Source organism: Chamaea fasciata, unplaced genomic scaffold (genome assembly GCF_029207755.1).
Source record: "Chamaea fasciata isolate MVZ Bird 193981 ecotype frontalis unplaced genomic scaffold, bChaFas1.0.hap1 SCAF_15, whole genome shotgun sequence".
Taxonomy (NCBI): Eukaryota; Metazoa; Chordata; class Aves; order Passeriformes; family Sylviidae; genus Chamaea; species Chamaea fasciata.
In genome coordinates, this window is record NW_027094100.1 from 2,740,965 (window position 1) to 2,767,914 (window position 26,950).

General features: G+C 37.8%; 1 protein-coding gene across 7 annotated transcripts in view; it reads right to left on the bottom strand.

The window, feature by feature from the left end:
* Positions 1 to 26,950, bottom strand: part of TENM2 (teneurin transmembrane protein 2) — a 615,717-nt gene that overhangs the window by 280,615 nt on the left and 308,152 nt on the right. For 2 of the 7 annotated variants that reach the window (XM_066196985.1, XM_066196983.1), the window contains one exon: positions 5,742 to 5,825. The exons of the other annotated variants lie outside the window; for them this stretch is intronic. In XM_066196985.1, the coding sequence (XP_066053082.1) occupies positions 5,742 to 5,825 (84 nt within the window). The remainder of the gene's footprint in view (positions 1 to 5,741; positions 5,826 to 26,950) is intronic. 7 annotated transcript variants of the gene reach the window in all.

Genomic DNA, 26,950 nt, shown 5'->3' on the forward strand with positions numbered 1-26,950 from the left:
TAAGTATTTAACGGATGTAAATCTGTTCATCACTGCTAAGGAACATGGGATGACTTCAAATATTCACTATTGAATGTACTCGGTACACATTTAGAGCAACTTGCCTGAATTCTCATTCCAATTTTTAATTACTATGCAGTCTGTAAAGATAAAAAATCAAGAGTCAGATTGCTCTTTTTTTCTTTTATCAGAACAATTAACATTAATGACATATTACTTTGCAGGCACTTCTACTCATTCATTATTTAAGAAAAAAACCAAACTTGAATGAAGTTTGAACAAAAGTATAACAATACCTAAGGGTACAGATGTTTAACCTTACGTATATTTCTATCAAGGTTTCCTTAGCCAGTGTTCATCAGTAGCTAAAGCAAGGCTTAACAAAACAAACCACAATCTCAGACAATTCCTTTTAAAATATATATAGCTTTTTTTTTTTTTCCCGAGATGTAATTTTTCTCCTGGACTGTATACAGCTTTACTTACATAACTTAGTTTCTGTGGTTTTATGAAACCATAAAATGAGGAGAAGAATTTCATACCATACCTTGGCGGCAGGAAGGAAAGACAATGAATTTGTTTTCACTTGAAACTTTTAGACAGAGACAGAATTCATGCCTCTTGCAGTCCCACCCTGGATTTTCACCTACCAGAGAACAGCATAACCAAACGTGGGGTCCTTTTTCCCTAGAGTTGCCACGGCTTTAATTTCTATCTCAATCTTAAAAGTCAAATATTAAAAATAAATGGCCACCCATCCACACGGAAATGCAGACATTTAGTTTTTTGGATTTTTTAAAATCTACTCACACTGGTAACAGCACAGGGAGGTACGGTTTGGCACGGTAAACACAGGTTTAACAGCCTAATTGCTTGGAATTTTTGTGGATCATTATGCTAATGCCTCTGCAGCAAAGTGCAAAATCACAATTCCCATCACAAAGAATTCTCCTTGCTGACTGAAAAGGGAGAACTGGGACATCCTGGGGTGATGGGAGGAGATTGCTCTTCGGGGACACACGAAAGGGATTTTCAAAGCCACAGGACCACGGAGCTCTGCCAAAGGGAAGAAAGCAAAGCCTGACGCACAACATCAGGAATTACAACTTTGTCTGCCTAAACCAGGGACTCGAGACAAGGTCACTTTGCCCTGCAAGGGTGCTTGGGAGGGAGATGGGTTCATACAGGATAAGATACTTCAGATAAGATGTGTTCTTACAGAATAAAGATATCCTCTGTACAAGCAAACAGCTCTGCATGTAGGAACAATTTTGTTTTGTCCAGAATTCAACTGGACCTCGAGATAAACCTCATTATTTTGTCCTCCAGGTCCCACTGTGCATTATGGTGCCTTAAATATGTTCTCCTATGTAACCAAATCTGACCCTGATCCCCCAGGACACCTAAACCTGCTCTGAACTCCACATGCCCAGACTCACAGATGTGCTACAAAACCAGGCTTGCTTGGAGGAATACGGATGTCGCAGTGGCAAGGTTTTTGCTTTGGTAAAATAAAGGCCAAATGAGAAGTTTTCCATGATAAAGATCAATTTTGAAAGAACAAATATAATTTGAAATTTTTGATCCAACATTAAATCAGGTCAAAATAATAAAAAAAGAAAAGCTATCAACACAGTTAGTTTGTTAGCTCCTTATGGCACTAATATGTTCTTCGGTTTCCTGAAAAAGTTTTGTTACTGTTTTCTCTGATCCTATGTCCACATTTAATCACCAAAAATGCACCTCCACCACACAGCAGATGTGTCATTAACTATTTCAGAAAAAAGGTGAAATAAAATCACCCAGCATGAGAAGACTATGGAATAAGCCAACACTAGCAGATGGTGTTTATTTTGTCACCGCTTGTGTTAAAAATTGTCACCTATTTCATCAGTATCTTTAAGGTAGAAGCTTCATGCAAAAAGCGGAGAAGCTACTTTTTATAAGCTGTCACAGAACTCCTTAAAATAAAATGTCTTCTGTTTGTAGCTCCCAGTTTTTAGGACATGGTGCATTACACCGGAGATCGATTTGTATAAATCTGAGATGATCGAGGGTTTTGCCAGCAGCTCAGCCTTTCATCACCCAAACTCTTTTGTTTCTTAAGCAAATTTCAAATCCTTTATTTTCAATACTGGTGCTGTTCAGACAAATTCTGTAACATTGCTCCAAGAAGAAGCACCTGGTAGGACTGTCAGTCAGCTTGTTTGCTTCTAGGACTCCCTATGCAAGAGAGATTTACTTCTCCCTCAGGATTTCCCACGTTTTTGCTATTTTATCACCCACTTTTGGCCGTGTGGTTTCCATTCTCTGGCTGACAGCTGCATGAAGAATAACTGCACAACCCAGACTTGGCTGCTTAAAGAAATCACTGCTAAAATCCAATGATAAACCCAGGTCTTCCTCATGGAGTTTTGAAAGAACGTCCACTAGAATTTGAACGTAAAAATGCCCTGTTCATGCACTGCAATATGATTTGTTTGACTCAATCCTTTCTCCCTCCCTGTCAAGTCTTCTACTGCACTCCGGTTCAGGTTGGCTTGCACACACTGTACCAGGAGCTGACCCTTTTGCCTTTGTCATTTAATGAGGCCTCTCAGTGTCCTATTCATATCATACCCTAAGCAGCACACTTTTACATTTCTTTATACATATATATATATATATATATATATATATATATATATATATAAATCAACATCATACTTCTGGAATCCTTTAAAAACATAAATTATTTTGATAAATCGCTGGAATTGTCTTACATTATTTTACAGCTCCGAAAAGAAGCCAGGGCTGGGCTGGTAATTTTGTTAGTTGGATTTTGTTTTTAATTCTAAATTCTTATTTTGACATAGATTTGAGATTTTTTTTGGGGGGAAGGGGGGTCAGGGTGGGCTGTTTGCTGTAGTTTTTTTAAATCTACAAAAAATTCTTCTTCCAGAAAAGGTGTACTCAGAAATGGTGAGATTCACTACTTCAAATACTAGTGAGGGGAGACATTTTTTTCTGTAAGACATTTTTATTCCTTCTTTCCAGAGTCAGAACATGAATCTGACAATCCTTCTGGCTGTATTTCTGGATTACTGACCATTCTAACACCCATGTTCATCACTTCTCCTCCTTTTTTGTGGCTGCACCAGTGCCATCTGTGACCTTAGGAAAGCAAAGGCAGAGCAGATGAAAAAACCTATCATTTTATCAGAGCACTGCAAAGCAATCCCTGCTCTAGATGAGCACACATGAGGACTGGGGACCTTTGAAATGCAAAGTCTGAGGGCTCTACTCATGGTGATACAAAGAGTCCTCTTCTGTTGACACAACATGCACACTGCAAGCTTTGCAATACTCTTTGGATGCATCCTCAGCCAGCTGAGGCTTTAAACCAAGGTTAGTGCCATCTGTCTGGTTTTGGCAGCATGCAGATTGATGTAAAAAATCCTGTGGCACTGTTTAAAAGGAGCAGAGATAAAGCTTTTGGTCAAGTCCCTGGAATTATTAACATCAAAGATTTGGCTGATATCACCAGGCAGCACATCTGGGTCAACAAGCTCAGTGCACCTTTCTCACCACATTTAGAGCATTCAACAAACCATTTCACTACTCAGATCAGATTTAGCATGTCCAAGAAATTAGACTCGTAGAAGTCATAAAAGGTTCTGAGTTTTTCTGTTGCTTGTCTCAGTTCAATTCTTTTCTTAAATGCATGTTAAATCAAGCCAGTAACTGCATTAATGCTATCAAGTATTTTTGAGCTGGGTATAGTTATTAACACATTCTCACATTCTTCTTAATTTCTAGAGCCCCAAACAAGCACAGTACCAAAAACTGAAAGCAATATATCAATAAAATTTGTTTGAGTTGGGAAGAGTATCAGGTTGCAAGGAAAAAGGAGTAAACCAAAGAGAAACAATATTTTGTTTCTATAAAAGCCTCAAAACTTCAAATGAGGAAAGATATTGTTCAGCGGGATGCAATTGGTAAGGCAAAACCTTTCTGTGATCCTGGAAAATGCATTCAAGCATTATTCTTTGAGATTTAGTACAGCCTAAATAGCATAACCCACTCAATTTCACCTGTCTCCAAATCCTCCTGCAACACAAATAATCCTGAATGCTTCAGAAATGCAGGGATATGTTCAGGATCATTTCCATTCTTTATTAATTTCATCTTTATTACCAACCATACACACACCATCTTGGGCAGTTTTTTTTAGCATTGTACATCCGCACTATGGAAATTTAATTACTCTACCAAAAGCTCTGGCTCCCACTCTTCCAAGAAGCACGGAAACAACCAACAGTCCTTATCTCCAGTCTGAAAACACACTGAACACTCATGGACTGCATTAACTGGGAAATGGTCACACACGCTCAGCACTTTCCAGAATTTCATTAAAGTAACTGCTGGAATATTTGCCCAGACATTGTTTGAGATTAAAAGAACAATGCCATTCACTAGTTTTTTACCAAAAAATCAAGCAATTATGGAAAGAAGTACATCAGAAAACGAGGGTGACGAGAAAACCTCGATCTCATTTGAATATTAAGCAGAGTATTATTCCTGGTTAGGGCCCTCATCTTGCAAAGCATTTATGCAGGTGCTTTAAAAAAAAGCCCAAAGAGAAAGGTATCTTTCATGTATGTACCAGGTCAGAGGTGCAATGGAAGAAAATAAAAAAATCCATCTTTTATCGCATTAGGTAATCAAATAGAAGGTAAAATTTGCCAAGTCGAAGACAAAAGGCTTTTTCAAAAACAGCACAAACAGCACAAACAGCACATGGTGACACAAGAGTTAGTATAAGTGTACATATGCAAAGAATGAAAAAAAAAATTGAATTTAAGAATTATCAAGAAGAAGATGGCACCAAATAATTATGGTCGTACTCAAATTCCTTGAGATTCTCTTGATTTATATTACTACAGCCTGGCAATTCTTTCTTTTGCTTAAAAAAGTGCATTGCAGGCTTTTTCCCCAAACATCCCCTTCCTCCCAAGGGAGTTTTACTCTCAGGGAAGCACAGGAATGTGCGTAAGGAGCAATGGCACTTCAAAAACCCCTGTCTAGGATAGCATGATTCCCTACAAACCCACAAACCCCAACACAACCCCCTGATTATTCTGCTCAGCCCCTAAGATACAAAACTTCAGGGGCACGTCAAGAGTGACTGTCTGAATGTCATACTCTTAGATGAAAAAAAATTCAGATCAAGACTGAAGATGAACAGAGTCAAATCCTTCACTCAAAAGTCTGACTGAAAATTCTCTGAAGAAACTTGTGTCCCATGCAAACCTTAACCGGTGGAATACAACATTTGCAATTTGCCTTTGTGAAAGTACAGGTGCAGGTACCATTTTGTTTTAAATTTGTGCCTGTGACTATCCAGATCTGGCATCTCTGCCATGTCTTATCTGTCCTCGTCCCATGGAATGAGCCCCACATCAGCTCAGGGAAAACAGCTCCTTCACCAGCCAGCCACACCTCCCAGTGAAAACCCCCTAAATCAGTTCAATCCAACCAGGAAGGTAATACTCAACAATGAGATAGAAATCAGTAGTAGAGATCTGGTTTATTCAACAGAATATAAATACCCAGGAAGAAAAAAACAACCAACCAAAATCCCACAACACATAACAAGCAGAACGTACACAGAACAAGATTAAACATTGCACAACACACAAGTTCTAAACTAGGTTCTAAGTTTACAAAGAATACAGTTTAAGCAAAATAAAAAACCTTACGTATTAGAGAGTTCTTTGTCTCAGCCAGCTGCTGCCAGCTTGTCTGTCTGTCTTTCAATTTCTCAGAAAGGTGTGTGTGAAAATCTAAATGAAATAAAACAAATAACATTTTAGAGATGGCTCTTCTTTTCTTCCATTCCATTCACCTTTGGTGTAATACAGCCACTAGAATGTTTCACCACCTCCCACCCAAAGCAACAGTAATACTTACTCAATAGTAAGTAAAATACATTACTCAATATTATCTAGAGATAAAGAATTCTTCTATCTTGTTATCAACGACATAAAAAGGCAGATTGAGTAGCAGTGCTTTGGTGCAATCTTGCTTTGCAGGCATTCCATATACCCAATGTCAGCATCATTAACCACAAAAAGACCCGAGTGCATAAAAATCTCTCTCCAATCTCTCTTTGGGGAGAACTAAACCCAAAGGCCAGCAGTTTCCATACAGGTTGTTCAGGAGGTGCTTCCGTTCATACTAGCTTACTTTTAGTGTACCATCCATTGCTCCTATAGCCAAATACATCTCATTACATCCTTTAAAAGATAATTTTTGTTCCCTAAAAACAGACTGCTAAGGCACATTTGGAAAAAGAACAGTTTCAGCTGTAATAAATAATTTCTTTTTATTGCAGCAGCATTATGACTTTTGCATTGACTCTCAACAGAATCAAGCTCATTCTGCTTCATCTCAACTCAGAGCCAGTGAAACTCTACTGCTGCAAGATTTTTTTTCCTTTTTTGTCTCAAAAACTCTCCAGCTTTAGGAAAACAGATTTTTAATACATACATACAAAAAACCCCTTTATTTTTGAATCTATTTTCTCTTAGACTAAAAAAGAAAAGAACTAAAATAACCCTGGATTTAGAAAACATGACATAATCAGGGAGTCCTCTCACATTTGAAAAACTTGAAGTCAATTGAAAATTATTATTGAATTTCATAATAACATCAGGAAAGTTTTCAGATGTAGTAAAAAGGAAACATGAAACCTATTTTTATTCATTTACATGATTTTCCTTGCAAAAACCAGCAAGACAAGAAGCCAAATAATTAATGCACGGTCACTAATTCTTGTTTTCACTGTCTGCAAGTTTTCACTGGAACATAATTTTACTCGGTGCATCTCACGTTCAAATCCTTCATAATATTTATAAGATAATAATTTAATCTTTCACCCAACACTCAAACAAATCAACAGTGAAAATGTGCTCTGTAAACACAGCAATTTATAATATGCAAAGAAAAAAGGCAACACATTGACACAAATAAAAAAAAGGCTGACCAAGACAATAGAAAATAAATCATTTTGCACGCTAGACAACAAATTAGCTATTTGTTAGGAGCAAAAATAATTTTCTTCAAGTGGAATAATGGGAGAGAATGACAGCTCCCGAGTCTTACATCTCTGGCTTTGGGGGGAAAAGAATTTCAAGGGACAAGTTACAAACAATTAAAACCAGGTAGAATTGACTAAACTGGCTCAATGTCTCCCTTCCACACACAAAGTTAAATTTTGATAAGGTACAACTATAAGACATTTTTGGGTACTTTGGCTCACATCTAAATAGTTCAGCTTTATTTTGACAGTACAAACTTTTGATTTAAAAAACAAGAAAGGAAAACAAAAAGATTTTCAGGAGCATGTATCAAGAATGATGATTCAAAGAACGGCATAGAAGTCAGGCAAAGAAATGTGAAGGGCAGAGCACTGTGGATATCAATGTAAAAATGCTGGTAAATAAAAAAATGTTGCAAATTTCTTGTTTTGGTGTTACCAGCAATTTTTTCCTGAAACAAAATACTAAAAGTTGATTTAATTTTCATATTTTAATAATGGGAGAAAATAAATATAACTAAACACATGCACATGCAGGAGTACATCAAAGAGGAAGTCATGGAATTGTTTCACTAAGCTTTTTTCCATTTCTTTTTATATGTGAAAATGGAACCAAACTCAAATACAGTGCAATTCTTCTGCAGTACTTACAGCTAAATTAAATCATTTCAGCAGTTTGCAATTTATACTATTTCTGTTATATCCCATCCTGTAATATGCAAAGTTTCAAAATCTTTAACGCCTCTATTTCTGTTTTAATACAAGCTTTAGCTTTCATTTCACTTTTATGAGGAAAACCAGAATGAGTTCATCAACAATTCATCTATTGACATTTTATCACATTACCCTTTATGCTTGTGTGTGTTACTGAATCGGCTATTTTCTCTTTCACCTGTCTGTGGCCACCTTGCGATATTTAAGCCTTATAAAGGACACAGATGAGGACAACAAACTGTTCACCCAAGGAAGCTGAACCATCCCTCCTTTTTATGGGAACCACCTAAAATTAATGGCTAAACCTCAAGTTACTAAGCACTGTTTCTCCAACAATTTAAAAAAAATGTCACCAATGCTCAAAGGAAAGAATATTTAAATGTTAAGACACTTTAAAATAGTGTCATCTGAAGGGAAGTCTCCGTGGGTATTACCTTCCTTTGACACTCACAGGGAGTTAAACCTAATTGCATTTAGGGTTATCTCTAGCAGCTACACTTGGTATCTACCATCCTCAGGAGGACTATTCTAACTAATCTACTTATTAGGCTTTTATTCAGATTTAGTGCAGCCTTTTATAAAAACACATCTTGAAGGGATAGTAATGGATTTTGCAATTATCAGACAGGAAAGAGCAGACTATGACCTACAATCTTTGGCTTTACCAAAAATTAGGAAAAGAAAATCTTTTGTAAGTAAATCTATAGAACTTTAAGTTAATTTTAGTCGCTATCAGACACCACAGTTATATCTGGAAAGGTAAAACCTGTGCGAATTTCCTGTGCTCCTCCCATACATTCCCTTAAAATACAACCCCTCCCACAGTAACTGGCAGGGAGAAAGAAACCTATTTTCTGTCCTCACCTTTCAAAGATGAGCGAGTAGCAGTTTCTGGTTTGCTGTCTCAAGCCCCAGTTTCAGCCAAAAGCCAAAGCTGATAGAGGTGATTTTAGGTACCAGTACAAATCTTGGCAGCACCTTCTGAAAACATCCACTGCAATTCCTGACCTGCTCTCCCATGAGGGACACGGAGTTTAGACTGGGAAAGAGCCTGTCCACCAAATATCCTCTTGTTCTTAGTTCTAGTCCCTCTTTTTAGCTGTCCTAGCAACTCCTCACAGCCATCAGCAATCCAGGAACAAGCATCGCTCCTCTCTCTCTCCATTCCCAGTTGTTTCCTTCCTTTGAAATTTTCCCCTCCATAGTTCAAATAGATGCTTCCTGCTATGCACTATAAATTCCCAGTCTCATTAACTCACAGTTATATACATATGCATAATACAGAATACAGTATTCTGCATTTTGCTGTTTAGCATTTTCCAATCAGCATCACTAAAAGTTTGGCAACCAATCACTTAAGGTGTGCTCCACCCTTTAAGATGATAGCACATTGTTCATGGTTGGGTTGTTTGGGGGTTCTTGTACGTATGAAAACTTTCTTACATTTTACAAAAGTTGCTTCCTCCACCCATAAGTCTTATATCTCTCAGTCAACATTGATCTAGAAAATAACTATGGAACATTAAATATGACCAGAGCCTCAATATCCTCCTAAGCTCTGCTCTCATTTTTCCTCTTCTATTTATCAAAGTGGCATCACCCAATTTTTACTAGTAATATACAATAAAAAGCTGGTTTATTTTTATAAAGTAGCACTTCAGAAACCTTGGCAAAAAAGCCTTACAAATAAATAGCCTGAATTTCTCAAGCTGCTTTCCCCCCCTCCCTACATTTACACAAACCCATCCAGTAATAAACCCTCGCTCCTTTCCTGTCACACCTGTGTGGCTGAGACCTGTCCCAAACGTCTCTGATTTCCTCTTTACTGACCACTTGCTGTGAGCAGAGTTTCCCCTCTGTCGGTACCTCAGTATATTTTCATTGTCATTTGCTCAGTGATTATTGCTCAGTCTGTTATGATTAGTGAGGAACAGGACAAACCCCAGAGCAGCTGACAGAAGATTCTCTCAGTACCAGACACTTCCATGCTCTACTTTGCCCTCAAGAAACAGGGATTTTTCCCCATCGCATTCTACCCCAATACTTCAGACCATGCCTGGTGGGCAGATGTAACAAGTGCAGTACTCAACCTCTACGCACACCACGTCCAATTAGAAAAAAAATCAGTAATACACAAAAGTCGTGCACAAAGGTATGGGAATAAGAACTGTTCTGCAGGAAAAAGGCCACACAATTTTTCTTTTCCCATATTGTCTTGACAGAATTGCTCTCTGCTGTATTGCTCTATTATGTTCTACTGCACATTTTACATCCCGTGTTTTGTTTGATCTTTTGTGAAAGTTGTGTTCGGTTCTCACTCCTCCAAAGCGCATTCAACAGCTCAATTAGGCTTAAAAAGCTTTACCTTCAGAGTGTACTGGCAGCTCTCAAGCACAATTATTCTCCAATGCAAAACACCCACAAGACATATTTAAGAGTATACTTCCACAAATAATATGCTAACACACCACCCAACATTCCTGCAGAATTGACAAACACTACAAAGGAAAATGCTCTAATGCAGTTCAAGGACATCTGAAAGTATATTTTATTTCAGTGAACTCCACAGCAAATACACCATTTCCCTCTCCTCAGCCTAAAGGAAAGGTTAGAAAATGGGGGTCAGAAGAAGTTTTGACTTGCATTGCAATTTAAAACTTCCTAAATGTTACCAGCATGACCGGCAACAGATCTACTGCACCAGGAGCTGGGTTTTCCAAGGACACAATCCATGCCTTTTACAGAGAATAAAGCAAGTATTTATCTACACAACAACACGGAAATTAAAATGAAAAATACCTACACTTTTTTTTTTTTTTTTTCATTTTCTATTGAGTACTAAAAGCATTGGGGATGTCTTGTCTTTCTACCATGAGAGTCACAGGGACATGCATAATTCAGATCAGCACTTAGAGCGCTGAGATGTGTCTATTTCTTCGTGTAGAAGTCTGTTATAACTATGAAATCAAAGTTAACTGAACCTAAATTTCAAGTAGATTTATTTAAGTCAAATTAAATGATTTCTATTAGTCTTATCTCCCAAAAGAATTAAATCAGCCCTATTAAGTCCAAATGATTATGTCTACGTAGGAGTGTCAATCAATTTCACAATATCACATTAAGATCATGCCACTGTGTATCGGGTAATTTTGATAAATCTTCTCAAATTCCCCTGAACAGCCAACCCCCAACATCTAAAATATTCATAACTACCTCTTAATTCAACATGGTCATTGACTCACACAAAAAGTAGAACTATAGCTGAAACTTGCCAACATTTTTTCCTTCCAGTTTTACTTTTCCTTTTGAAGTAAAGGTCAATTCCACAACGATTACTTTGTGCTGTTAGGAACAGTTCAGTAGCCCCATACAGACCAACGACTCAGCTACGAGTCATGATTTAATAATCATGGAGATACAAGTCACAATTCTCATGGGAATAATTTCTTAAAAATTAAGAAAAGCTTCAAGCAGCAACTGAAGGTTGTCTACAGTTGCTTTCTCTTTCTTTAATACCTTTTCCATGCAAACATGGAAACATGCTCTCACAAACAACACTTTACTCTGTGCCAACGACTGTTTTTAGATCAAAAACTTAACACCTGGAAAGACCAGTAACTCTACTGTTAAAAACAAAACTAAATCTCTAAACCTGTTATCCTTATATGGTGAAAAAGTTCACATGAATGAAATTTTACGACAGAAGCTGTCAGGTACAAAGTTTAAAATGTAGAGCAGACCACATGCACTGTACTAAAACAGTACTAAGGCACCCACTGCTTTTTTCTCCTCACCTTTGGCACAAGATAAACTGCATTAATAAAAACTTTTTGAAAAAGACTAAAACCAGTTTAAATCCTAGAAGTAATTCCATAAAAAATACAAAAATAATTTTTCTCCTTATTATAGGAGAATTTTTTTCAGCTTGAAAGTGTAAAGAAAGGATAAGTCAACCAGTTTTCTGACCATACTGATTTCCTGCTTCTTTTGTAGAATTAGGGAAAAACTAAAGGTTTGATTTTTCCCAACAGCCTGAATATTCCACAGACACTACAACATCCTGTCTGTCTCTAACACTGTAGCTCATTGCTCATTTGAAACCAAGGAAGCCCCTAAAAAAACAAAGAAAGTGATTGAGATCAGTGTTCCAGCAATAGCAGTGACTCACAAAACAAAACAAAGCCCTTGAAGTAATAACTTCAGCATCTGCTTTCCTCATTATTCATTTATGTTCTTCACTCTTAAGAATTACTGTTTGTTTTTAAATTGCTATGGCAAGTTAATTAATTGATGAGCCTCAACCACCTTTAAACCTACTTTTACTTACTGATCTCTCTTGTCTTTCCACAGCAAGTTCTACTAGTGAAAAAAAAATCAAATTACAGTTTTCAAGTCATTTAGTTGGTAAGATACATGAAATAGATCTTATTTGTCATCTGTGCCTGTAAACAATTTTGAAGAGCTAAGAACAGACACACAACTCACAAGAAGACAAGCTCACTGCTTCACTGTGGTTTTTCCTGGGGAAAAAAAAGATATGAAGAACAAGATTTCTATCTCAAACTTCACCAAATATCTGTTCAGCCTCTATAATGAGATCACCTATAGCTTTGAAACAAAACTATTCTCAGGACTCTTTGATAAAGAATGTAAGTACAACCTGTAGCGAATCTATCAAAGATATTTTATCACTTCTCTAGCCCAGGGAAAAGTATAAAACTAGAATAAATACATGAAAGTAATACTTGAGAATATCCTCTGTAACTCCAGGAGCTTGCCTCTCCAATTTCCTGACAATTTTATTCAACAGCTCCAGTTGGTTTTTCTTCCATCGTTGCTCAAGTCTGGCTCTGAACCCGTGTAAACTCTTAGGATTTCCAAAGTCCAGGGACAAGAAGTCCTGAATATGAGGTGGATTTTTTCTCATTTTAGATCTGCCATTTGCTTATTTCATGCTGAATAGTTTCCATCCAGGTAAAAGGCCATGAGCAATCAGCCCTTTTTCACATTTTTTATGTCAATCACGGCAGCAGAGGCTCCAGTCATGTCACCAGTTGTTTTTACATTCAAGAATATTAAAGAATACTAAAGTTTACTTCAAAAGGAAAATAAGCCATACTTTGGGTAACCCATCTCGCTGGCTTCTACCTTTTGCAGTTCAACTGCAAAATTCTTTAATTCGTAAAAGAACCTATAATTCTTTAAATGAAAGAATGAGAATTCAACATATTGTTCAATGTTTATGGACCTCGCACACCTTTTTACAGTAGAAGTGACAATATTTTCTGGTTTCTTCTTTAAATAAACTTCCCACTGCTTTCTAGTTTTGTTATAAGAAGGGGTTTGTTTGTGTTATTGTAATATTTCTTTTAATATTACAATGCAATATTGCATTGTAATAATCCTTTCACAGGATTGTCCACTGTTGTACTAACATAACTTTCCTGAATCTTAATAGACAATTCAAAGCCTACCATAATTCCTTAATATTTTTCCATTTCACATACTGTTCACAGCTACCATTCACACTGTGAGATTATTCAGGAAATTTCCACACTGCCATACAGAAATCAATCACTTGAGTACGTTTCTGTTTCTCCAGCTCATTTTAAAAACCACCAAAATTAAGCTTGCTCCATGAACAGAATAAAGTGCAGGAAGAGGCTGTTAGACTCAGAAAAAACCCAGATAAAATCAGCTCCTTTCTGTAACAACATATGTTACCTCACACATGCTGGCAGCTGCTTCCCTCTGCACACAACATGGGCTGACAACAAACACACTCATCTGTTTCCTGATGGAACGGAGCCCTCAGTGCCCACTTTGTACAAAAAGCAGAAAAACTGCCCTGGACAAGACAGGCACACCCAAACACATCACAGCTTCATGCTGTGCAGAGTTACAGAGAAAGCATTCCACTCCCTGACTCAAAAAAGACAGGAAATAAACACAGAAAACACTTTCTCTTGGACCAGAAGGATATTTACAATGTGAAAAACATTGCAATGTATTTTACCCAAGCTACAAATACTGAGTCATGTGGTGATTGACCTAGTTTCCTGTTAACTTTAAGTGTATTTTTAGTTACTCCCTGTTGATTTATGTTTTCATTAAAACCTGAGGGATGTGTCTTTTGAAGTCTGCTGGAGAATGAATGGAGGTGTGATGCTTTGCAGAGGATGCCGAGGCATTTTTCCCCAATGTTTTCTCTCTCTAAGTCACACGTCTACTAGGAGCTCAACTGAAGAGCAAATAAGCATCATTTGTTTACCTCTATCTTATCTTTCCTTCACAGGAATTTAAATGCAAATGAAAAACAGAACAAACAGCAACAAATGCATCAAGTGGCTGTGCAGTTTAATAACTACAACTAACAGAGTCTGTGCTCTGCTCAGTGCCACTGCACCCTGGGGTCAGCAGTACTGGCAGTGACCCCTTCTTCTGCTTCTAACTGAATATACACAGAAGTGCGTTGAAAATCATCCCAGTATTTATACAAGAGTGATGTAATTAATTTTCAGAGTTTTGTGGAATGACATATATTATTTTGCATAGACTCTTAAGGAGATTACATTGATTTGAAACAGAGCAGACAACCCACCTAAGAAAAGAGTCCTCTGAGTGCTTCCAATCACAGAGAAGATGCATTAAAAGGGTTTTCTTTTGGGGAAATGATGAGCTTAATTTGCAGTAAGTGGAAACTAATTTTCTCAGACCACAGATGTAAAGTCAAGGAAATCAGGTCCACTGTTGCCAGTTCTTTCTTCAGGATGAAAATGGACCATAAAACTTCAAAATTTATGTATGGACTCCAAAGGTTCACAGCAATCCATAGCTGATTTTCTTTTTGCTAGTTTTGCCCCTAGTCTACCACTGAATTAAATTACAACATTAGATTTTGTGCAGTAAACAAGCAGAAAATACTGCATTACGACCTAGCTTCAGATGAAGGCTCAGTTTCAGTAATGATCTTGATAATTATATTAGGACAGTCTAGGTTTCCCTACAGCTTTCTATTTTTCAAATTTAAAGAGAGTTATGTGCATGATGACAGCTCTGTGTGCTCACAAGACTATTCTTACTTTATCCTGTCTACTTTCACACTCTCCAGAAATTCAGTTTTAAGCTGCAGTTTTCAAGTATTTTGTCAATCACAGTTTATCAAATGCATTCTGCTAAGGCAGCTGTCAGGACAAGATTCAGCAGTGACAAGCTGTCTCAGCGCCTGTTCATTCTACCCTTTTTATCTCTGAGGAGGAGAAATGCTCTGGGCTAGAAAAGGCTCTACCTGTTCACTCAACAGGCAGCGGAGTCACTGTGCTGGCAGAGCTCCTGATCAACACAACGAGGCCTCCCAATAAATTCTCAGCAGCCCATTTATGCCTACTTTTTCCTTATCATAAGTGCTGCTCTGAAAACACTGCTGGCGCTCTGCACACAAGAGGTGATTGAGTAAAAAGACACAGTGCAGGTTGTCAATTTATCCTGAAATAGCTTCTAGCGGATAGATAAAAGCCATCTAAACCATGGCACAAGACAGTGCTGTCGCACAGAATCCCCAGACTTGCCACAAAAAATTCCAGAAAATACTCAGCCCTTTGTTACACACACACGCACAAATTATGGCACCACACACAACTATTTGCGTGTACAGTGAAATATCAGTGCATACTGAAGTATTTTCTCCCAAATCCTGGCAATTAGGAGCTTCACGTAGTCTCACTCTGTAAAAATGATATTTCCAAAAGGCTAAAACTGGGATTATGCCAAACTTGGCTTTTAGCTTTAATTGTGTTGACTACATTACCTAAAAGAATCTTCACTTATAATGACAAATCATGACTGGGAAAACATGTATAAGTCAGATTTCTCCTCCTCCACATATATTACCATGGAAATGCCAGAAGCATAAGACAGTTCACAGACAGCTTATCTCCAAATATTTTAGTTCATCAAAATGATGCCATTTGATCCCATACATGGTCTGTTGTGGGATGAAGGGTATCTGAAAAGTAGAGTCAGTGTTAATCTACATCAAATGCTTCTGCTTTTGGGAGCAGAATGAAGAAGTTTCAGTCTTCATTAAAGAGGAAGCAAGAAAAGGCCAAGTAGTGACTTGAACTTTACAAGTGTTAAATAGTATTTGAAACAGGCTGACATTTGAAAATTTTCAACTGCTGTCCATTTTTTAAGTGTCCATCATTGTCCATAAATGTCATATTAAGAAGAACAAAGCAATGAATGGGTCAGAGTAATCTCAAAAATGAGAGAAAAATCATTAGGATATGAAAAGGAGCCATCAAAGTGCCGTAGCACAGTGTCTCATTGCCAATCCCAGCGTGAGAGATGAGAAGTAGAGCTGGAGGCAAGAGCAGGAGCACAGGAAGAAGTCAGAGACAAAAAATATGAATAACACAAGAATGACTTTAGGTGTAAACAGAGATCCAGGTCTCAAGTTTAGATGTCCGTACAAAAACTACCTCATGTTCACCGTTAGTTTTCCACTGCACACTCCATGCTTGCACATAATGGAGCAACAAACTACAAAACCTTCAGGAGAAGCTGGAGTAAAAGATGTGAAAAGACAGCCAAGAAGGTGAGAGAACATAACTAGTTACAATTCTGTTGGACCTGGGAAAAAAACAACTCAAAAGCTCCGAGGACCAAGAATCAGAGGACTGTCACGAAGAAATACATTAAGACTGTAATAGGCGCAGCAGAGAATTTTATTCCTCCAAGGTGAAAAAACTGGACATATCGCACATCCTTTCAGATCAAGGATTAGGTATTGCCCAAACACTAAGGCCTTGTTTAGAATGTGGGAGGGGAGGGGGCTGGCCCTGTCCAGAGGTTTTATTTGCTTTCCTTGCACTGCTGGCATGGCAGTCTCTGTACAAACTCCTTCCTTCTCTTTGTGCAGGGCACAAATCCTGAACACATCCCTGTTGTTCAGTAGATCCAAAGAGTGCATTAGGATGGAAGGAAAGCATGCTCATGTATAAAATGCTGCACACAGCTTCTACTTTGCCAGCTGATGTAAAAACATGACAAGAGATAAACTGAAGAACATAATAAGAATTTTCACATGCCAGTAATATTTTTTTAGACTTTCTATTTTAGTACTAGCCATAGGACCAAGTTACAACAGTCAGAAAAAAATAATTTTCCGCTTTCAACTTGTGTAATATCTGCCAAATTTGAGAAGATGACAAAGACAGAAGGAGATGAGTCAAGTGAAGGGTCACTAGAAAACTTGTTTTCTCAAAGTGGACAGGCTGTGCCTCAGCCCAGCAGTGATCCCACAATTGTCATTGCTTTTATCACAACATCTCTGATGCAGGTTGGGTCATTAACTAGGGACATTAAACATGCCACCAGTCACCCGTGGCCAAGAGCAGTATTCAATCATCTGGGAGCAAAGGCGTGGTTTAGAAAACAGAATTTAAACCTGGGCCTTTCCTGGATGCAGTCATGTTTATCACTGAGAAAATCCATACAGCTGCGATCCTGTTCCAACACAGAGGAGCGCTGAGCTGTAAAGTCAGCACTCTTCTGAAGGAGACAGCAAACAGAGCTTGGAACTGTGACAAAGCAGAACCTCTGTTTCACAGAGGAAGTTGCAAATTCACTAGTTCACCTCTGGATGTAAGAGTTTCACCAGTAGGGTATCATGACAAACATTGATGAAGCATCCAAGGGCACTCTGACATCTTTAACTGGCCCCTCTCAATTACTTGGTGGTCCTACTCCATCACAAGCATTTGGAACTATTTAAATTTCCACATATCAAATCCCATTTTTCAGCCATGACAAACCCTAGCTATCATCTGAGACACAGAGGCCACCAGGCAAATCACACTGATAGCAATAGCTCGCAGAAAGGGACAACGAAAGGTGAAACTTCACTTCTGGAAGGTTCAAGAGAGCAATGTCACAGCTGAAGCAGTCCTTTCACAAACAAATATCTCAAAGTTCATCTTTGTGACCTTTCCTTTCACCATCTAACACTGACAAAACCCTTTTAAGCTGTTATTTACTGGTCAACATGTCCAGCATGCATTAAAAACCCATAAAGGTGGGACCTTCTTTTCCTAAATTAGACACTTACACCATGGCCAGATTCTTTACAGAGAAGCCAAAGCTATTCTCTGCAGTCAGGGGAGAGAAATAAGCACTCCTGAGATGTGTTCAGAGGGAGGTCTTGTCCACCTAACTTAAAGGAGTGAATTCATGACAGAACAGTCTTCCTCTGGAAAATATCTAAAAGCACCTCCCACTCTCTACTGACTCCAGGAGGAAAATCAAGCACTTCAGTTGTGAAATGGCTTCATTAAGCACAACATGGACACAGAACTGAGGGGATTAAAGCTGTGTGTTGGACATTTTGCTCTTTTAATCTTCAGAACAGAGTGAAAAAACAACCTCCCTCAAAAAATAAGTTCTTGCATGACTGGGTAATATAAATTGATAAAGCAAGGAAAAATGTTAAATTTAAATGTCACTAAGCATGAACAATCCTTGCTTGCTGTGTTAAGGTGTGAGTAGTGCAGCCCAGGCAAAATTCACTCTGAAGAGAACTCAAGGTCTGTGACTGAACTTCCACTACTTTTCACCTAATTCCTCTGGCATTGTTCCTGGATTCTGAAGGTCCAAGCAGTCCACTCCTTGCACAGGTATTCAGATTCCATTACACTGGTTTGAGGTAAGCAGTGTATACAGGGACAGAAAGTTTTAAATTCATGATCAAAAATCATACCTAAGGACTTTAAATGAAGAACTAGAACTGTCTCAATATTGAAATAACTTCTACCATAAATGTTACAACTCAGGATTTGCCACATATCCCATCACAGACAGAACACACTGAAAGAACACCTACAGCAATTCCAGCAGATGTACAATAATCATTAACAGAACATTCCTGCATTAGATGTCTCATGTACAGATTCAATGCAGAATTATATATTACCATACCAGCTCTATTTATATGATAACTTATTTAGACTCTCCAATCTTATCTCAAGGTAGGCACAGCAAGTTTTTTAGAATAGATTTTTTTTTAACTTAAATTGTGGGTTTTTTCAAAACATCTATGGTATTCCATGAGTGTTCTCCTAAAACTATGAGATCAATGCATCTAAATGGGGAGTTTAGGACAGTAACTACATTGAATATAGCAAATACAACATGCAAATATAGCCGCAGTTTCTCTTACATAAAATTAGGGTGCAAAGGAAGATATCAACAGAACTATGATACATTGAATTAATTTACCTTCAAATATTAGAAGCAGTAAATTTTCTGCTCATTTCCAGTTTTCTAACAAATCTCTTAATACTGCCTATGCTAATGTATCTGTACTAGTTAATACACTTTTATAGTACACTGTTCTTCACAGAACCTCATGATTAATAAACATTATGGGTACTATGTTTATTCAGTTTTAAATTTTAATTATCTTGGCTTTCAGAGAAAGTAAACGTCCCCACTGAATGTCAATAAAACTGGTGCAAGTGAAGAATGGCAAAGTAGCATTGTTACAAAAACTCTTGTTTTCTTCTTGTTTGGGTCATCTAAGACAGCCAGATATAGAAACTCAAAGTGGTTAAAAAGAGTATTTAGGACTGGTTATTTAAAAGTGCCTGCCAGAGCTGCTTAATCAAGATGGATAACATCTGTGCTACAGCAGAAGCATTTCTCCCTTTTACAATCATCTTTATAATTTAACTAGCCTGAAGATTGTGTTGAACTGCAAGAAGTAAAGATGATTTTAATGCTATTGCGAATAAGTTAATTTCTGGTTGTACTTTACATCAATGAAAAACTCTATCTAAACCCTTCTTGCCCCCTTCCCCCCTCCCAACTCTCCCTTTTTCTACCTACCCACAAACCAAAACCTGCAAGATGTTCATGGCTATGGCAGCACCCCTTTCGCTACTGCCAGAATAAATAAATTGTTCCTCCAAATTAGGTTGATTCATCTCTCACACCTCCACAATGCCACTTTGCAACTGGGCTGCAAACCAAAATAAATTTCTCTCTTGTCATATCATGTAACTTAGTAAACATTTTTATATCCCATTTTTCCTCAGTACTTCTCCTGTATGGGCCCAAACCACTACAAAACCCAAATATTTATACTTTTCCCCCCACTTTATATTTGTGTCAGGCCATAATGTTCTTCAATTAGATGTGAATATGGGCTCTGAAGACAGCAAAGCAAGGTCATGCCAGTGGGAAATTACAAGTTACCAACCACCCCAGTACATTACAGCTCCGCAGGAATTTTAGTTCTCCAGCAAGTTAATAATTTATCTTGCTTTGCTTATTTTATAACCAGAGAATTCATCCCCACTACTGAGAGCACCTTCTTCTCTAATATCAATACCATCTAACAATTTATGCAATGCTCGCTCTTCTATAGATCTAATATTTAATTGCTTTATAATGTCCCTGACCTCACTATTTTGGGGAACTGAAATACAGCAAGAAAGGACAAACTGAGGTGATCGGGTAAATGAGTTTCACAAATCATTAACACCATGAAGAGCAAGGATTCGGTGCGTTACTTCAGCTTCATAGGATATAATTACATGTTTTGATTAGCAGATATATTTTCCCAGCCTCAGGTGTCAACAAGGGTTCAAGTGTATAACATGTATAAATGGGTGCTAATTTTACTAGTCATGAAAATGTGTTTCGCTAATTACATTTATACCCTCTTAGCCCATTTCCATTCCATATTGCTTCTCTGTAGTACCTCTTCCTGTTTATTTCCTTAGTGGCATTTGAGCTCTTCCAAATGACACAATGATTCTAAAACCCACTAGGTAAGGCAAGTTCCCCACTGAATACCTGATGCAGGCTCAAAAGAGGAACGAGATTTGCAGATGTGTATACAGCTTTATGGTCATTTCTGTACTTCTGCGAACTGCGTCCTGTTTAGGATTACCTGGGATGAAAATCTTATGGCAGAAGTGGTGCTTTGATTTCACCCAGTTGATTCTTGTTAGGTGTGCAAGAATTTCTGATCGTTGACGCCAAAAAATAAGGGAGCAAAAGCCTGTTTTAAGAGAGTGAAGCCCTTTTTGTCTTCCAGTAGAGACTGGATTTATAAGCTTTGACATGGACTGCTATACTTACATAATAATTACTAAAAACTGACAGACCTCAAAAGACATTTTAAGAACTCAGTGCACAGATTTACAAAAAGTCTAGCCATACCACAAATACCAAACAGAGATGATTTACATTTCCTTTGTAAATATTCTGGATGATTATGTATAGAATCAATACTGCATATTATTCTGATAGGATGTGATCACAATTTATGCTTATTCAGTACATAACAAAAATAATATCTCAAAGCCTATCTGGAACTCAACAGTGGCAATACATTTACAAAAAAAGCTAAAGAAGGATTAAAACCTTCAACTTGTAATAGGTACAGTATACGGCAGGTAACTGAGCCTTGCAACACTTCAGTGAATGAAAACCTTATTATAAATATAAGGTTTAAAAAACAGCAAGCAAATGTGGATAAAATACAACCTTAAAACTACTACAGTATGGCTGGCACAACAGACCAAGTGTGATTTCTTTCTTCACTCCTCTCCTTTGCATGAGTTAGAGTTTCAGAATTACCCAGTTGGGTGGAAAAATGCAATTGAAGTAATGATATTTATGATGAGAGGCTTCTTTTCTTTTGCTGTGCTCTGAAGGCTGCAGATAGCTTTACCTTGCTTTCAGTATTTCAAATCTGAAAAATGGGAGCAAAAAGGGCATAAATTCAAAGATATTGTGTGCATGTTCATTTTAATGGAGTCATCAGTACGATTTAGTTAACAATGCACAAAACCTGTTCTTTCATATGGCCTTGCTAAAGGTTTTAAGCATAAGCAGCCTCATTTCAGAGAATGGGAATACTCACACAGGAAGGTAAGTGCACCTTTAAATGTTTTAATCACAAGGGGATTAAATGCACACGTTTGGCACTTGGCAAAAAAAAATAAATTACAATTTTCTGCGTTTTATTTCTTTCCTTTCAAGTTCTTTTACTATACATGAGAGCTTTTTAGCAAGTCCAAACAAAAGCACTGTGGATAGCAAGGTATTTCACATATGTGAAGAATGTTTAAAAATTAGTTCTTCAGGATTTTAATTGTATATACATCAAATCAAGTCAGCTGCCATAACAGAACAATTGCTACATTCATGCTGTGTGTTATGAACTCTAATTGTTAGAAACACTTTCCGTTTCAATCTTGACAACATCTATATTAATTTTTTCATGATTTCTTTGTGGGTTTTTTTATGCTAATTCTGTTAATAACAGAATAAGATTATACACTGTACTTTTATTCCTGATCATTAGAAATGTAAAGCACAACATGAGTCAGAAACTGTAAGGAAGAGGAAAAATAAAAAAAACCCCCTTAAATATAAGGGAGGAAAAAAAGAAGCAAAGTTGTGCTAAAACTGGATGAATTCTTAGCAGAGATTTTGCTTTTATCTTCAAAAAGGCACTGTATTAAAACTAGAACTGATAATTAAAAGAAAAACTGTGTACAATTTTTTTAAAATCAATGAGTAAAGAATATTTAGGCATCACAGATATCTTCACATCAATAACATCAAAAGTTGAGCCTAGAGCCTTTGAGAAAATATTTGAGAAAACAACAACAACAAAAAAGTCTCTAACCAATTTGTGATCATCTCAGAACACTTGGAGAGGATGAAGCACCCCAGAGGAAAACGAAGCAATACCTGCCTTGCAAAGTGAGGAGAAGGGGAGGAAAAAGAAATTAATAGACCTGTCAGCTTAACTCTGATATCAAATGACACAGAACTAATTGCCAAACATGAGTTTTGTGAAGATAAGAAATGATGATAAGGAACAGTCAACATAAATTTGTAATGAGCGAATTAAGACCAAATTCAAATTTGTTTCTTTAGCTAAAAGGGATTTGGCACTCTTGGAAAGGATTTCAGCATGGTGTACCAGATGAAATGCTTTACAGCAATTTAATCTTCACCGTGAAAAGACAATGGAAAGATGCCTGGCCTGATGGAGGACTAACAAGCCATTCCTGAAAGGTACTGTAGAGGGTTTTTATCCCTCAGAACCATAAATTGAGAGCTGGTTATCCTAAGAGACAGTGCTATGGAGTTTTATTTTGTAGGTTTTTAAGAACTGTCACTAAGTCTTTCAGAAATCACCCGGTAAATTAACAAGTAAACATCTGACCTAACTCAAAGGGAATAAAATTCAGCGGTATGTTTCAATCATTTAGACCACAAAGCTACATTACATTTTAAAAAATACTCTATCAGTACTAGATTATGATATAAATATTATTTATGACAGTTCCTACAGCGGAGATTTCCATCTGAAAACATAAAAAAAGTGTTTCAGGAAAACATGAAGAAAAATGAGACTTGCTAGAGAAGCCATAGTCTTAATAAATACATGTGATAAAAAGGGAAGCAATCCCTGATTCCCTGCACCTCTCTAACTTATTTGGAAGTGACAGGAAAAAAGACGATGTGCCACATTTTTTAAATTGTTTGTAAACAGACCAAGTGAAGAGGAATGAATCCTTCCAAAAGCCATAGAGGGCATCACTCCAGTAATATTGCACATCTTCCTTCCACACCTGTAGCTACACTTAGAGAACAGTATTAAGGGGTTCTTATTTTGCATTATACTGTTTGTCACAAATTTAGGAAGTCCCTGTGATGGTAAAACAGTAACCAGGGTCTGGATGAGAAATCCCATAAAGTGAACTTCAGGTGTGGAAGGGAACTGAGACAATTCCACCAACATTCCACATGCACGACCTACTCCGTTTTCTCAGGCAGTGAAAACGGGGCTGGCTGAAAAGTGAAGCCAATTCTTAACGTAGAAATAAGAGAAATAATGCAAACCATGTTATCCCAAGTGTAGGCTGAAAACTCCCTGTGCTGTTTGCCATATATTCTAACTTGGCTCCTGGTTAACATCATCTGGACACAGAAAAAACCTGTCAGTCTCCATTTGCACTTAGCACTGTGCAAATAATGCTCTCTGCCTTCAGAACACGCACACATGGAATCAGGCACTCAATTATATTTATTTTTCACTAGAGAAGCCTAATTTGAGAGCTACTTCCAAAGTTTAAGACCTGACACTTCCTCTGAAAGATGAGCCCCATTTCTTATTGCACTGAGAAGACAGCAGCAGATGTAAAGCTCCTACTGTGCTCTGCACCCAGTCTGCCCATTCCAAGCTCACATAACTCCTGCTATAAAACATCCCAGCTGCTACCTATGTGCTTAATTCACAAATCAAAGTTTTTCAAGTGAAATACAAAGACACCATTACCTTGCTAACCCTAAGCTCACCTTGGATGTACTTTCAGGCTATTACTGGTTCATCTAGTTATTCAGACACAACAAGACATAAAAAGTGAATTTCTGGGTTAGCACAGTATGCCTCTGGGTAGCGTTATAAAGCCTAAGAACTGAAATAAGCATCATAAAAATACATGGCCTGCCTGCAGATGCTACTTTAGAAAATGAACTTGGTATTTAAAAATTAGAAATAAAAATCCAAAGCCACAAACCCCAAACAATATTTTAGCACGCATGGAATAATGTCCCTATCACAACTTCAACAGCCCTCCAATTTCAAATATATTTTAATGCTCAATTAGTTAATAAGTAATTTCTATTTTCCTACCATGAAAATAATTTCCAGTGTTTATCGTGAATCATGCTGTATTTTTAGGACTTCTGTCAGGGGGAACCGTTATTTACAAACAGCTTTGTACAATTTAGCACACCTAAAGTAAAAACAACCCGGCCCCCCAAAACTCCAAAACAAAACAAACCCCAGAGCAATCAAACAAAAACCCACAAACCCTTCAAAACAGAGAATTGATACATGGAATAACTGTGTGCGGTGCACAGGTTTGAAAAGCAAGGAGCCTCAAGCTTGTTTTCTCCTCTTCAAAGAGAAAGAAAAATTATCAAGGAGAGAAATAAAAGGAGCAGAAATTTTACAGCGCCCTTTTCACACACCTGTATTTCACAGCAATGTTAAACACCACACAGAGCTGCCTGTACCGCTGGTAGCAGTATTTACACAGCGAGCATGTGGCAGAACAACAAATATTCTCCACAATTAATTCACAGCGTTACATGGGGGCTGTTGCTTAGCTATTGATGAAAACATTCAATTTAATAAAATCCAGCCTTTCCCTCTGTCTTCCTGCTCCACATCCTATTGTCTCTAATTGCAGCACCTTCTCTCTCTCACACACACACACAGGGAAAGCTGCCAAGCAGCTCCCTCCGGAGCCAATGTCATGGCTACTTTTCAGATTACTAGGAGGGAATATGTAAACTGGACTGTCAAGTATCTTATCCATGGGGAGTGAGTATCATTTCAGAGTCCCCAGTCCCAGATGAGTCAATCTGAAGCCCTCTTGCTCCACTCTGGTCTCTCAGTGAAGTCACCCCTGCTGGCAACCAGTCACCTTAGACTCGGCTCTTCCCAAACTGTGAACCCTTGTGTTTAAGCTGGGTATCAAAATATTTCAGTACCAAAGCTCCCCATTCAGAACCAGGGTATTATCTAATTCATATTTAACTTAGGTATTCAACAGTTCAGAAAAACTGATTTTTTAATATGGTTACATAGGTGTTTGCAAACCCAATAAAATACACCACATCTGCAAAAACTTCCATCACCCTGTTTTCTTATTGCTCATGTGGAGAGAGGCCTGCGCTGAACTCTCTTATTATTATTTCTCCTTAGTGTATCAAATGTCAAACAAAACCAAAGCCAAACAACCCTCTCACTTTCACATTTGAAATACCTGTCATTTCTTGAGATGCAAATACGTGAAATTAAAAAACAAAAAAGAGGCATCTAGTTTAAGTCATCTTTGGTCATATTTTGCTCCCCCAGACAAAATGACTCCTTTAACTCCCTGCACACACTGAGAGCCAGGGATGAGGTCCCCCCTCACTCCTCATCTCTTGTCCTTGCTAAACACACCCAACTCTCTCAGCCTCTCTTCATAACTGGGATGCTCCACTCCATTATTTATCTCTGAAATCCCCTGCTGGACCTGCTCCAGGAGCTCCATGTACTGGGGAACCCGAAGCTGGACAAAAGATCCCAGGTAAGGCCCCAGCAGGGCTGAGGAGAGGGGCAGGATCATCCCCCTGAGCTGCTGGCACTGCTCTGCCTGTTGCACTCCAGGATGGGTCCCCTTGGCCACAAGGACATGGCTGATCCATGATCCCACAGCACAGGAACAATGAGCAAAATATTTAAGAAGTCAGTAATCAAACAAAATTTAATTTCACCTTGTTCAGAATATTCTCTTTTATTTCACGGTGGGTGGGGGGGAAGTAAAAAGTTCCATGTTCTCTCATTAAAATAAACCAAACCCCAAAGATACTCACAAGTTAGGGGCAGTCTTGGAAGACACAGAGAGATAAATAAAAGACAAAACAAACATCAACAAAAGTGATGATTCCCAACTCCGGCTCCTCTACAGCTGTTCAGATGTGTACATACAGAAAATAAAATAACTGTAAGGTTGTTTTTCCTTCCTAGGGGAACTGCTGTCTTTTCCATCACTGCAAACACCACTTCAAGCAATTGTCATGTCTGAAGATCTTTTCGCCTCCTCTGGCTGTTTTTTAAACAAAATACACTACAAAGGTTGAACTAGAATGGTATGGAGCAAAATTGTCACTCAGCTTGGAACTTATTGAGAGAATCCTTTCATACACATACATTTTAAAATACAGATAAATAAAGTATTCATTTCTTTATCTCCCTTGAAGCAAAATCTTACTATTATCTGACCAGAGAGGTCAACCTGTGCAAGGAAAAGCAAGCATTATCAATTTTCTTAATTCACCATGTTCATAAAGTACAAACTTACACTGCTGAGAGAAATGGCAAAATAATACAGTGTGACTAAGGATAAGCATGCAAATGGTTTAGAGAATATTCTTGATGGTTGGAATGTCTCATGAATTTTCTCCCTGCCTGGTTTAATAGCTCTTTATGGAATATTTTGAGCACAGCATGAAATTCTGAAGATATGTAAGCAGTATTTCTCACCAAAACCTAAAGAAGACTTGGATAGTGAG